Raw genomic sequence first — 14,443 nt, 5'->3', positions numbered from 1 at the left:
ATATAATTGATTTGTAACTTCTACTAGAGCTGACGGTAAAAATTGAAGTGCAAATAAATAATATCGTGTGCAATCTTGATTAATATAAAATTAAAAATTTTGCATAGAAAAATATTTGCATTCAGACAGAAAGTTTTTTGAAATATTTGTAATTACTTTATAAGAAGGATTTATTAATAACCGTAATAATTACTTATTATATTACTGATGATTAGTATTCAGTTCTTAACAATTACATTCTAAATTAAAATTTTAAGGTTATAATGAAAATACGCTACGCACAAAAATACATTTTAGGATAAAAAATGAGTTGATTTTTTACGTTTTAAAACTTTTTAAATTCATTTAATAAACATTGTATCCTCATTGCTAATTGAATCCAGACAGAATGTTGTGTGTCGTTTATATAATTATTCTTACTTGTTCCACAGAAGCTGCTGACTTATCCAGCCATTAAGTAGTAGCTGCAGATCATTTCTACATAACCCCACTGAACTTACACTAATTCAGTCTCTAGAGGTTTGTATGTTTATACGTATCATAATTTGACTTGTATAAATGATTATTCTAAATCTTATGTTTCTATAAAAATATACTGTGCTTTAAAAGTATGGATGATAGTATCTGCCGCTCTTTCAGTCACTTCAAAAGCAACAGTTTGTTTAGAAATAAATTATGCAGTTAATGTCATAAAATATTTTGATAAAACTCAAATAAACATTAAACGAAAATTCTCAGTTTTAGACAATTCGATTTAAACTAAGTAAAGTAGCAGACGATAAAACGCTGAAGGTAAAAATTTACTCTTAGAAAAATGTACTCTTATTTTTTTTTTAAAGGAAGAAAGAGAGAAATTTAAAAAAATTGTTAAAAATTTGAATAATATCTATAATTTAAAAAAATAGCTTTTCATATAGTATTAATAAATATTTATTATGCCTTATTGAGGGAAAAAATTTCATATAATTAATTCTCCGTAAAATTTTACTTGAAATTTAAGGTTAAAAATAGCTGTGGCAATTCAGTGTAACAAAAATCCATAGACCACATTTGGCGTTATTATCGCTCAAAAAAAAGATGCCAAATTTCAAAACGCGAAAATACGTAAATTCGTGTATATCTTAGAAAATTTTGAATAAAAAATTCTAATTTTTTGCAGATATGCTTAAAAATACACCTACTTTATGATGATGGTAAAAATTTTATAGGTTATAATTCAAAATGTTTTTCGAAAAATTTATAAAAATTATTTAAAAATTAAAACACAAAAAATGGGTAAATTTTATTTGGAATGAACCTAAATTTCGAAATGTGAGAGAAAAAATAAAAAAAGTTTAATAAAAAAAGAGATATTAATAAATATTTGCCAAATTCAATTAACATTGAGGAGCTAAAATTTTGAGAGCTAATATTTTAAAAACTAGTCGTACGATTTTTACAAAACTTGGTATTCTGGCAAAATTTGAGTCGTAGAATCGAAATATGGGAAAAAATTGGTATATTATTTCAGAAAAAGTCCGATTTTGTGTCAAAATACCTATGTTAGAATAGTGCTATATATAAATCTAATATATATCCTTAGTCACGCTTTTGAGACATGAAAAACGCAGTTTGAATTTTGTCAATCGGCCCAGTAGAACTGGAGATATAGCACTGTCCCTTTTTTTTTTTTGAGCAGTGTACATATTTTTCCTCACAAGTTCCTCGGCTAAGGGAACACTTGTATAAAAACTATTAGTAAAGAATATTCGGTCCGCGAACAATAAATCCCCTATCAATTTCATAACTACATCTTCCGAATGTGCTTTTTAAATTCTTGCTTCATCCCTCCCGGAATAAATATGCATATTGTACATATAACCTTCTGGAAAGCACAGTTTGTTAGTAGTTTTATCCCATATTTGTGTCACTTACCTGGTATATATTGATGAAAACTGAGGCATCCTCTCCATGGAACCATGCTTTCATCGATTACTATGTTTTTACCGGGTTTGATGGTACTTTTAAAATAATGAACAATCTTATCAACAATGTTTTGAAGTTTATACAACCGATCCTTGGTTTTAGCAGTAGCATTATGAGTAAAATGCAAATATTTGAATATTGATATAAACCAATTGCGTTTAATTGCTTTTTTACACATGAATTTGCATACATCTCCTTCTTTGACTAGTAAAATCTAATTTCGAGTAACTGCACTACACCCATAATTAGTAAAATACCAATAAAAGTATTCATTTCACTTTTATAATGGGCTTCCAGGCTTCTTGATGACTTCTGCTGCCAGATGGCGCATTGGATATGCACTGTACTGCATACTTATTTGTCTCTTCAACGACCATCTCCAATGTGTCATCGGTGAAGAATTGTTTGTATAATGCAACAGGATCGTCACAGTCCGTTTCTTCAATCAAAATTGCTTTTCCTCTGAATACTCTTCCTCTGCTGTACTTTTCCCTCTTATTTTTTGCCATTATGCATCATGATTTTACTCCTCTACCTCAGACCCCAAATCTTCTTCCTGCAATGTATTTCCATGACTTGCCGTGTCTGATGATGTTGAGAGTAGTCTTACTCATTGTGTGTTTCTTCTGATTACAGATGTGGATTAATCAGATGAATCACTGATTTTCATATCCATTGCATCTAATATTTAGATGAGCAGAAATTAAAAAATGAAAAATTCTAACCGCCTTCTTAGAAGGAAAGAAAATTTTTACTACCATTACACTTACCGGAAGAAATGTGTGCTCACAAAATCGTTATGACAGAACTCCACTGACCTCGCACCTCATAGATAATTCACAATTCCAGTGGTATTTCATAATTTGGTGCTGCACCGCCCCATGCAATAGGCCGCCAATTTAAGCGCCACCACACGAAAAGAACAATGAATATCCGTGCTGCTGTCAATGTGTTAAATAATAACATAGAACACCTCAGAACACCAGGGATGGTTCACCACACAAGTAAGATTCAATCACAACTTCAAATAAAATTAATAATTCAATCATATAGTTCAAATACACATGAAATTAATTTTCCATTTACACCTCCTCTATAAATTTACTCCTTAAGTTCGATTAGAAAGAATCAATGTTTTCCATAAGGATCACATGGGTGACAAAAATAGACCACTATAATAAACATAAGCAAACTTTACAACTAAAACACATTTATTAATGTAGGATCAAAATATATTAAAATAGCTGGTCAGACTGCCCCTACATCAGATTGCTCGAATGACATTCAAATCATTTCTAGTACAAGCGATATTCATGGGACAGAGGAATTACAAATTTAAACATTGGAGTACAATATTTTGTTTAATACTTAAAAGATATTGGCTGTTCTTAAATTTCATTTGAATTTTAAACCTTAAAATTTCACATATTCAAATATCACATATCAACAACTACACCATATCAATGTTTAACCTTACAAATCCTTTTCATTACTGCAAGAAATTATAAGAGCCGAATTATCTTTTCATGCATAAACTTTCAAATCACCTTGGCACAACAACCCTGTTCTCTGTATTTAAAATTTTTAAATACTATTTCTACTGATTAACTTAATATAAAATAAAATGGTCATAACTAGATAAGCAAAGAGATTAGAAAATAGTGGAAAGAAAACTCGCATTTAATAACCCACTTGACAAGCCTGGTAAGAGAACTTACATAAAATAATCCCACTTGATATGCCTGGAAAGAGATGATCAGATGTGTATCAGTCTATGAAGGAGAGAACACAGTTGCTTGCTGCAGTATCCAAATCAAATATTCCTCACCATTTGTTCTCTTAGTGAAATTTCAGTATGCCCAATAGTCTCTTAAGGAAGGAATTCAACTGCATGTTCTATTGTCCCAATCAAATCTTATTCAGCATTTGTTCTCTAAGCGAAATAATGATATGTCTATCAGTCTCTGAAGGAAGGAATTCAACTGTATGCTGTATTGTCTCAAGTCTCAAATCAACTCTCATTCACCATTAGTTTTGTTAATGAAATTCCTATATGTCCATCGGTCTCTGAAGGAAGGAAAGGAGTTTCATGTAGTATTGCCAAATCAAATCTTCTTCACTCTTAGTCTCCTGCTAGCAACACTCTGAATCTTGCTTTAAAAGTAGTATATCTTAGCAGCTGTGGAGGCCATGATTAACCCAAAATTTCAAGCATGAAAAGAGCTCATCTTGTCTATGGAAACTCATTATTCACATGCAACTATTCACATGTAGCCAGGATAGCTGTGAAGAAACGCACCCATCAAATTCCTTAACACCTGGAAAACTAGACTCTCAGATCATGGTCGCTGGGCTACAGTTGAAATCTTATTATTCTCTGTCTCTCACCCCCCCTTTTTTTAATTTTCAATAAGGTGGAAAAATCTGCTCCTGCCTCTTGTTCAACAACTTTTAAAACCTCGGTAACTTTAAACAACAGACCACCTCTAAATTCACCTTTGGGTCAAATTAACTATAAACTAATATTTACCAACCAAACACTTATCTTGAACTTTCTCTAACTAATGAGAAAAAGGATAATAAATTGCCTCCAAATTTCAAAGAAAAGACTCACCTCTTTTTTAACATATCCGTTCTCATGCAAAACTTCAAACAGTCATGACTTTTGCAGAAAGAAGTACACTTAATGCTGTTCATGAAGTCTGCACAAGTGCTGTATCATGAAGATCTACTGCTCACTGCCTGTACAATGCAAGATTTTCCAGAGTGTGACTTACATAAAGCTCTAATACTAAGACCTCTATTGAGCAAGCCCTTGCGCTGAACAATAGGTTGACTAGATTAACAAAATTTGTGAACTCATCAATACAGCTTCTTTCAGTATCACACAATTTTAGATAAATCCATTACCAAATCATCCTCACAGTCATAGGTACTCTGATCAGGGTTGCCACTCAAACAGGAGAATGAAATTCCCTGACTTTTCCAGGTTTTCCAGGTGTGTTTCAAGAAAATTCCAGTCTATCCGCGTAATGTACATTGGCTGTACTAAGAGGTAAATTAATTATGCTATTACTTGTATTGTGTAGCAAATTCACTTAATTATTTAATAAATCCCAGAGGACATTTATTCTTAATTATTCTTGGTATACTTTGTTTGATAATTTTGTTTAGTTTTCCACTTAAACTTAATAAAATTTAAGATATATATATTGGATAACAAATGTATGTTTTATTTAATTATTACTCATGATCATCACCAGTTCAACACAAGGCTAATCCGGTCCTTATAAATCACAATGCAATGCTAAATAGTTAGGTTAGATTTTAGGTAAATTTAATTTGCGTGCGGTATGTTCTTAAAAGGCACCTTAACACTTGAAAACACAAATATAATTATAATAGTTGTTGTTTTCTCCACTGAAGATTGAAATTAGAATCTTCCCAATCTGGAATAAAAAAAGGCTTTTTTTGCAGACATTCTGCAGCTAAACGAAAGAAAGAAATCTATTTTAATAAATTGAGGTATTTTATATTTATTTCGCAGCATACATAAGGAAAAAATGTGTGCATTAAATTTGTATAAAATTTGGTATGTCATCATACTGCTATAATTAATTTCAGGATTATGCCAGAGAAAATTTCCTGAAATTTGGAAATATTATTTACTAATAATAAATAAATTTAGAGGGAAGAAGCGACATTAAATTATATGAATAACATAAAAATAATTACTTAAAAATTGAATTAGAATAAGCAACAATATTTTAGCGAATATAGTTATATTACATGGCTAGCCTAGATGACTGATTACTATTTTTTTATTTTACTGAAAAACGGCAAGGTATTTATTAAAAAGGAAAAAAAAAGGTTTAAAAAGATTTTGCGGTAAAATTCTAGTATACGGTAAGGCTTTGGCACGATTTTGAAAATTGTCGCCAAGACCAAAATGACCCGTTTACTGCGCATCAAGATGTCGCCAAATCCCATAATTATTCTAACCAAAGAATGTCTATGTAAAGAAGAAAAGGTTCCATACCAGTAAAATGCTATTACGCCGATAGAATGCGGAGGGAAAATTTGCCAAGGGATTTGGCAACGGAACCTAGCGGCCAGAATTTCCCTCTCCGCGATGTGTACAGGAAATTGAGAAACACGTGTTAAGAAGAAATGCTTTTTGACAAAAAGAAAACTACGAAAATCCGTTTTTAAATTATTGCGAAAAATCCAAGAAACGTTTTATCAAAGGACGTTTCTTCTTGGATTTTTCGCAATAATTTTAAAAACGGATTTTCGTAGTTTTTTTTTTTTTTCCCTGAAAATAACTAATGCATGAATTAATTTACTTGCGCCAAAAAATATTTTCTTTTCCTTTAGAGTTTAACCACTTGTGCTAAGACTAAACTTCACGGTTGCGGTGCCGTGTGCTACAATATAACAAGCGGTAAAGTGTCTCATTTACGCCGCTCCGCATCTGCGAGTGCAATCCAGAGCTGTAACTCGAGAAATAAACAATCTCGTTGTTAGGCGACGTGTGCACCACGTTATTTTCATTTTTGCGATAAATGCTTATCGACGTGTTCACGTCGCTCGCGGTTTGAGACAAAAGCATCTTGACGTGCGTGGCACGTCTTTTTAGCGCAAGTGGTTAAAGAAATTTTAAACGATATTCATTTTATGAACTCTTGATAACGTGACCTTCGAACTTCAACACCGGTTTCGAGCTTTGGCAACAGATATATCAGACATGCACAGCTGTTTTCCCTCTATGATGGAACGGAGCCACAGCCACGTCTGTTGCAGAGAGGTTTTCCTTCTTTACAATACATATTCTTTGATTCTAACCTCCATGGTACTGTATACTAGGATTAAACCCATTTTGTTTTATATGAGAACAGGTACTTTCTTTAGTTCATACACTGCACATGCGATTCTCGAGAATATTGGAAACCAAAAGTTGCTTTGCCTTTCTAAAAGACAATCAAATTGGAGCTGCGAAAATTGGCTCTATGGCAGCTACCCGAATGACACTCACGTGATACATAATTCGCCAAAAAAGTTACCTCTTCCGACGTCGGCGCAAAAATCGCTTTTTTTGGCTGGATCGTTGTATGAACTTCCCTGACTTTTCCAGATTTTGAAAAAAATACTTAAATTCCCTGACTTGAATTCCCTGAATATTTTGGTCAATTTTCGAATTCCCTGACTTTTCCCGGTTCTCCAGGTTTTCCAGGTAGCGTGGCAACCCTGTCTGATGTCATAACTGCACTTGCATTTCATTTTTTCTCTTAATACCCTCCCTTTGATGCACATTTTCCATGTACTGTGGCAGGCCCATTATTCAAACACTAGCTTTATTTATTTATTTATTTTGTGATTTGTAAAATCAGTCTTGAAATATCTGTATGATACATTTTATCCAGATTAAAGAATGTTTCTTTATTTATTTTTAAGCATGTATTTGACATTTGTCTGTTTCAATTTGGATAAATTAACTGAAATACTGCATATTATCCCACCTTGTGTGTTGTTGCGACTTATCTCACTTGTCTGACAAACCCTCTCTTCAATACCAATATTGAATGCAAGCATTAGAGTGAGAAAATATTCTTATCATTTTCAATATAGGCTTTAACACAATGCATCCAGAACTCAATCAAGAGAATCAGAATAAGACCAGAAAGTTCTTATCCTGATTCTTGTATCAACGTGCAAATTCGAAAAATTATACATAGATTAAAATATTACAATAACATACTTTTTTATTCCAGCTGCAAGAAGAGATGCATGTGGCTGGTGAAGGCTTAAACACATGCCTTCATCTGACATTTCTTGTAATTCTTTGTCTTGTATTCGAATATGATGATGTTTATCATCTGAAATATCATTACATGTATAGGACTTTTTAGGAGAATTCTGTTCTTCGTACTGAAAAGGAAAAGAACCACACGATAATATCAAAGGAAAAAGTGAGGTAGTCGATGAAAATACGTAAATTAATATCAGTCATTCCGAATAAAAATAATTCAGTTATGGATATTAAAAATGAAAATCAAAGTGTACCCAAAAAAGTACTCTTTATTCACAAAATATGAATGCATTTTTTTCAAACAGTAATAAAATTTAATGATAGAACAATCAGAAAATTGCAATTACTATAACAATTTTAAAAATTATGCAACTAAACTGACCAATAAAATAGCAAAAATTGTGTAATAATTTGTGCATATTAACTATCATATTGCTGGTTATGAAGAAATATTGCAATATTACAGATATTCATTATAAAAATATACTGGGGTGTTGGAGTTGCACTTCGGGGAGAAATGCTTAAAAGACTACAGCAGGCTTCAGTTAAAATCCCGTCAGCAGAAGCCCATGGAAACACTCCAGGAATTTGCCATGGATGCTGAAAGACTGTATCATCTTGCAGTTTCCGAGTGCCCAACAAAAACGAGGGAAATTCTGTACCTGCAATACTTCATTGATGGCATCCACTATTCTAAAATACAGAAAGCTCAGCGAATGGTGGATGTCAAGGACTTGAAAAGCACTCTAGTATACGTCATGAAATTCGAGGCAGCACAGCAAGCAAGTTGTAGAGATCGACACCCAATCAGAGCTGCTCAAGTCCAAGAGCCAGTGGATGGCTCATTTAGATGTTTGCAGAGAAGTCAATGCTTTGATACAGAAAAGTAGTGAGAACAAACTGACTCTAATGTGTCAGAAATGCAGTAATAAAGGCCACATTTGATGGAATATCAGAACACCCCACGGCACAGAAAATAAAACAGATGATTCAACCAGAGACATTTAACATCAAACTTTTCATGAATTGATGACAGAATACATTACTGGACCCCCAATAGATATAACTGTTGTATCAATATCTAAAAAAATTAAAATTTTACTTTAAATTGTTATTTAAAATCTGCTACAAGATCACTGTACCCTTCATACACAAGTTATTCCCCCATTTTTCTTCCTTTTCCCTTTTTTCTTGCTCTAAATTTGTCATTATATTTAAAGATTAATTTCACATATGTCAACATTTTTTATTAAATCTTAATCATTTTGGATTTTTAATTCATAAATTTTTATCATTATTTGCTTTATACACACATATCTAAATTAATGGAGCTAGCAGTTCCTTTAAGGTATTCTTTGTTTTCATTGGGACAACATAACATCTTCCACTTGAGATAAACAAACTTTAAAAAAAAATTAAACTTTAATTATTTAAAAAACAGATGAAAATTAACCCAAAATAGTTTTTACTCTTGCTACTGTTCATAAAGACATGTTCAGTTTCCCTTAATTAACCGTATGTTTATGCTACAAAATGAGAGAGAAGGAAGAATAAAAGCTAATAAAATCTAAGACACTACAGTATGTATGTATGTTTATTTTGATATAGGCATGCATGCATGCAAGGGTTATCCATGCAATACTGAAAGGCATTTGAAATACTTTACCATGACCTAAATGAAAGCTTGCATTAACCCTTTGACTACTAACAATACCCACTAAAAGTTTAAAAATTAACTGCTAGGTTGAAAGTACTTAGAATCCCTGAATGCTAAGGGGATCATCTTCCAATAGTTGGAAAATCAAGACGCCGCTGTGCTTCTTGTACACAAATGTACAGAGAGAAAAGAACAAATATGAATTGCTCAATGTGTAATTTTGGATTATGCGAAGAATACTTTACCCTGTACCATACGATGTAAATTTTTAGAATGATAGGTGTACTTATAGTAAGTCGATCGCTATGTGTGGGACATATGCATCCCACCATTAACTATTATAATCCAAACAGTTTTCAATCAGTTTTCCAAACATTGAAAACTGTTTGTCAAAAAAATCCCAAATGCTAAATTTACCTTATTTATGACATATTTTGTTCACCTAGATAGAAAACGGTAATTTTTTTTAAATTCGTTCTCAAAGGGTTAAAATAAAACACTTATAAATATAAAATATTATTTTTCCATTAAAATAATACAAACTGGCATATTTTTTGTTTTGCCATATTTCTTCAGCATTAAACATCACTAGTTTTATTTGGTTTCTTTCCTGGCAACAACTGTCTTTATAAACATTCCTTGCATAACCACATTTTAATTGTGTATCTATTGCTTAGTCTTACGTATGATTCTTCTTATTGCAATATTTACTGTTATTATTTTACTTTAGTTTCTTGCATTTTATTTAGTCATTTGAGTATTTTAACTTCATCTGTACCTTTTTTTAAGTCCAAAGGGGCAATTTTCCCTGAAGGACTATTGTTTTCGTTTTGTGATTTTTAATTGAAACCTTTAAAAGGCTGTATCACGTTTCAAATCGTTGCGACCAAATATTACCCACCTGTATTATATCTGAAGAAATTAGATAATGAAGAATATTCTTAAATGTATATATGCCTCCTTTCAATTGTCACTGCTTTCTACCGTCATGCGCCCTTTGGGCATAAGTATCATGAGCCGGAAACATTGCGCAGAAGCGGCAATATGCCGGCAATATCGATAATGATGATGATGATGTATATATGTTTTTTGCATTGTGATAAAACAATGGTATCTAGAGCCATCAAAATTTGATTAACGTAATCTTTCATAGAATGTGGGCATGCTGAAGCCCTAATTTGAATTTGAAATTTGTTTTATTATCAATTTCATATTTTGTAACACTTCAAAAATTTTTTTATTAAAAACCTAAACGATTTCAAAGCGAGAAATGGCAACATTGTACAGAAAAACCACTTTTATCTCCAGCGCGTGAGACTGTGTATTGGAAATTCTAAAGATATGCTCAATTTAAAATTATTTTGTCATAATGATCTTGAACCGAATTTTATGGTTTAAGTGCAAAGAACATAATATTTAATAAATAAAGTTATCACACAAAATGTTAAAAAAAGGATCCTTTGGGTGTAATTTAAAATCTGAAACCTTTCAGATTTTCTTTTTTTTTTTTTCCTCCTGCCCTTCTTTTCTTTGTATTTCTCTTTTTTTTTTAATATGGTTTCAGGGATGAAACCAACAGAAATTTAATAAAAGGGAAGAAACATTTTTGGGAGAATATCTAGTATGGAGTCAAAGGCATGAGAAAACAAATAACCAAAAACAGATGGTATGGCTTTAACGAAAAAATGGAATTTCTTACACTAGTGTGTAAATTTTTTTCAAGTTTTGATACATTTATATATAATAAAAAAGTCTTCAGTGAGTAAATTTTGATCATCATCCTATTCTGATTGAATTACGGCACTGCAATGGCTCAAATATAAGAAAGGCCTGCAAGGATGAAAAAGTCTTATGCATAAGACACTGTCATATATTCTACATGATACAGTCAAATGTCGTTAATCCGGACACCCATAATCCGGAATGATCTATAATCCAGACCTCAAAACTACAAACTTTCTGCGCATGCGTTACGCATGTGCTTTTAATGTATAACAGACGGTATAAGCTAAGCTAAAATTATCTAATTATCTATTTCAGTTAATGTTGCAGATTGTATTGTTCCTTAATCTTTGACTTGGATCCGGCTTATTATTTTTTGCAGACTGTTAGAGCAATTTTATAAAAGTAAGCTTGAACTTTCGATTATGTCAAATAGAATTTCCGATGCTCAAGCTGCCAAAGGATCTGTAAAGCGAAAGCATGTTTCGATGTCCATTAAACAAAAAGTAGAACTGCTGCAAAAAATGGATAAAGGCATGAAGAAAGTGACAGAGAGGTGATTTGTTTCTCTAACCATTCCGAAATCTGTTTATCAATTTTATGCTGCTCTGCGGAAGGGGAGGGAAATGTCGAGACATGCAATGAACTGGAAGTTGATCTGTCAGCACTATCCTCATCTTCAGGGCAGATGTTTTTATTTTATTCAGCTTATAATTCTTTATTAAATGTAGTGTTTCATCTCGATGTACTCCGATATCGTTTAAAGCAATTTAATCGTCATTATAAATATCACGAATACACATCAAATAGTTTTCTAGTTGCAATGTTCTAATTTCGACTATGCGTAATATATGCTTTGCGCATGCACGTGTTGAAAGAAATGTTTAATAAAGTAAACAAATAAATATTAAGCTTTTTTTTTTTGTAAATTTTGATACCCTTTAGATCATAATTGCTCTTTATTTCATAAATTATGGTTTCATTGCTCTTTATTTCATAAATTACAGTTTCATATTTTTAATTTTATAATTTCTGCATGCCATCTTACCAGATTTAAACTGATGATCTATAATCCGGAAAAACCGATAATCCGGAATCGCCGAAGTACCGACGAGTCCAGATTAAAGACTTTTGACTGTATATATCACATATTCCACTTGATATGAATGTGTCTTGCAAGAAAGATAAATAAGTGGTTACTATCATATCTTGAAGTAAATCTAAGCAAATACATTACAATTCAAGGATAAGTCCCAAAATAGTATCACATGCACATATTCAGTACAAAGTCTGGGATCTGGATTTGTGAAGACTTTAGCAATTTCAGATTTTGGAATTTTCTGGGTTTCAGATCATCAGTTAAATATTATAGGATATGATGTCTAACTATTAAGTAGCTGTATATGAAACAATGCAGCATTTATGATCTTAGGGGAATCAAAATTTATATTTAAAGAAAAAAACTAAATATTTATTTATTTCTTTTATTAAACGTTTCTTTATCAATGTAAGTTATTAAGTTACTTCATATAATTTCTTGCTTAGTTACAAAATTCCATTGTTCAAGTCCTCTAATTGCCAAGTAAAAAATTCCTACTATATTGTTAATCAAAATTTTTCGTTCTCAGCAACCTCATTTTCCCTTTCTTCACTATTCACTTTTCTGTATTTAGAACCATACTATACATACATATATACTATAGATAGAATTTTATTTCAGCACACCTTAATGCTTACTTAGCATCTGCTATACACTACTGGTGACTTATTAACTATTAGTAAATATTAGTTTAGTTACTTATTAAAATTATGCCTATTTCCCACACGTGCTTATGGCTTACCTGAATCCAAAATAAATAAATTCCTATATATACTTAATGCTTATCAGAATAACAAATCAGTTATTCTTAATTCAAACAGCACTAAATGTAATTACCTGGCAACATTTACAAAATCTCTTTTTGCATATAGGAAAAAATTTCTGTTAAATTTCTGCTCATTAATACATGACTGTTTCACAGAGCAACTGGTTCAAGTCTGTAATCGCACCAAATGAATTAGAATATTGTACAACTGCACCAATGAAATATTAGTAAATGAACACCATGTCATTGGGTGTTCAATTACTAATATTTTTTTAATATATATTAGGCATCTCTTCTGCAATCATTTCTCAAGCTGCCATGAATTGCATTAAGTCTGTGATGATGAAACCAAAAATTAATTAAAAAATTATTACTAGTTTGGTGTCAGGAATATAAGCTATTCAAGAGGAGTAAAATCAGTGATGAACTTTCATAGAATGTTTCAGAGTGAGATCATTGCTAAGCAAAAAGCCTGCAACAGAACCAATAAATTATTGATTGTGTAAATTTAAACTAATAAATGATTGTGTTTCTTCAATATGGAGGTGTATTTAGCACAGAACTGAAATTAAAAATCAGGAAATTTTACATATTTCACTATGAAAAAATGTTTACAGAACAAGAATGAAGCATTAAACATTTATTAAAGGGAAACACTACTTTTGGAACGTATTTTGCTCATATTTGTTTTTGGGCATTTGTGTTTCTCAGTCTTATAGGCAAATAGCAGTTACTAAATATTGGATTTATTCAAGAAGTTCTGAAAATGAATTTTCATAAGGATTCGGACACTTTCAACAAACAATTTATATATATTAAAAACATGAAAATAATGGGGCATTCAATAATTCACTGAGTATCTCATAGGTAGAATTATGTTTTTCATGCACTCTGGCATGGATTCAAGTAATTTTTCATGTTAGAATGTTCCATTCTTCTGTTAGAATTACTTTTCGTAGATCTTTAAAAGAAATATCATGCTTCCTTACTCTTTCTCCAACTCACTTCATACATGTCCGATAGAGTTTATTTCCAAAGGTTATGGAGGAGTTTTAATTACTTCAGAACAGTTACATATTGACTACAAATGAACATTTAAAAGGCTGTATGTTTAGGATCATAATCCTGATAAAACTTAAGTGTAATTTACATTCCAAGTTTTCTTCCAGATGTTTTCAAATTTCCATTGAGAGTATTTCTAGATTTATACCAATGCATATTATTTCCATAAAAACAAAATTTCCTACCTGACAGCTGCGAAACATCCCTAGATCAAAAGTCTTAACTTCCAAGCTTGGCAACAGATTTTTTGTATTCAAATCAAAAATAATTCATCCATCAAACCACAACATATTAAATTCTGACTCATCTGAAAGCATAACATTGTTCCAATATGATAACTGCTTGCTTACCATACATTTTGCG

General features: G+C 31.5%; 1 protein-coding gene across 1 annotated transcript in view; it reads right to left on the bottom strand.

The window, feature by feature from the left end:
- Positions 1-14,443, bottom strand: part of LOC118185838 (activating signal cointegrator 1) — a 106,685-nt gene that overhangs the window by 51,491 nt on the left and 40,751 nt on the right. Inside the window, exon 5 of the mRNA XM_035355757.2 lies at positions 7,724-7,893. Within this exon, the coding sequence (XP_035211648.1) occupies positions 7,724-7,893 (170 nt within the window). The remainder of the gene's footprint in view (positions 1-7,723; positions 7,894-14,443) is intronic.

This window comes from Stegodyphus dumicola, chromosome 9, assembly GCF_044657685.1.
Source record: "Stegodyphus dumicola isolate Sdum_Otavi_A_Nest chromosome 9, ASM4465768v1".
Classification (NCBI taxonomy): domain Eukaryota; kingdom Metazoa; phylum Arthropoda; class Arachnida; order Araneae; family Eresidae; genus Stegodyphus; species Stegodyphus dumicola.
Note: the sequence above shows the minus strand (reverse complement) of the source record. Positions and strands in the feature narration are given on the sequence as shown.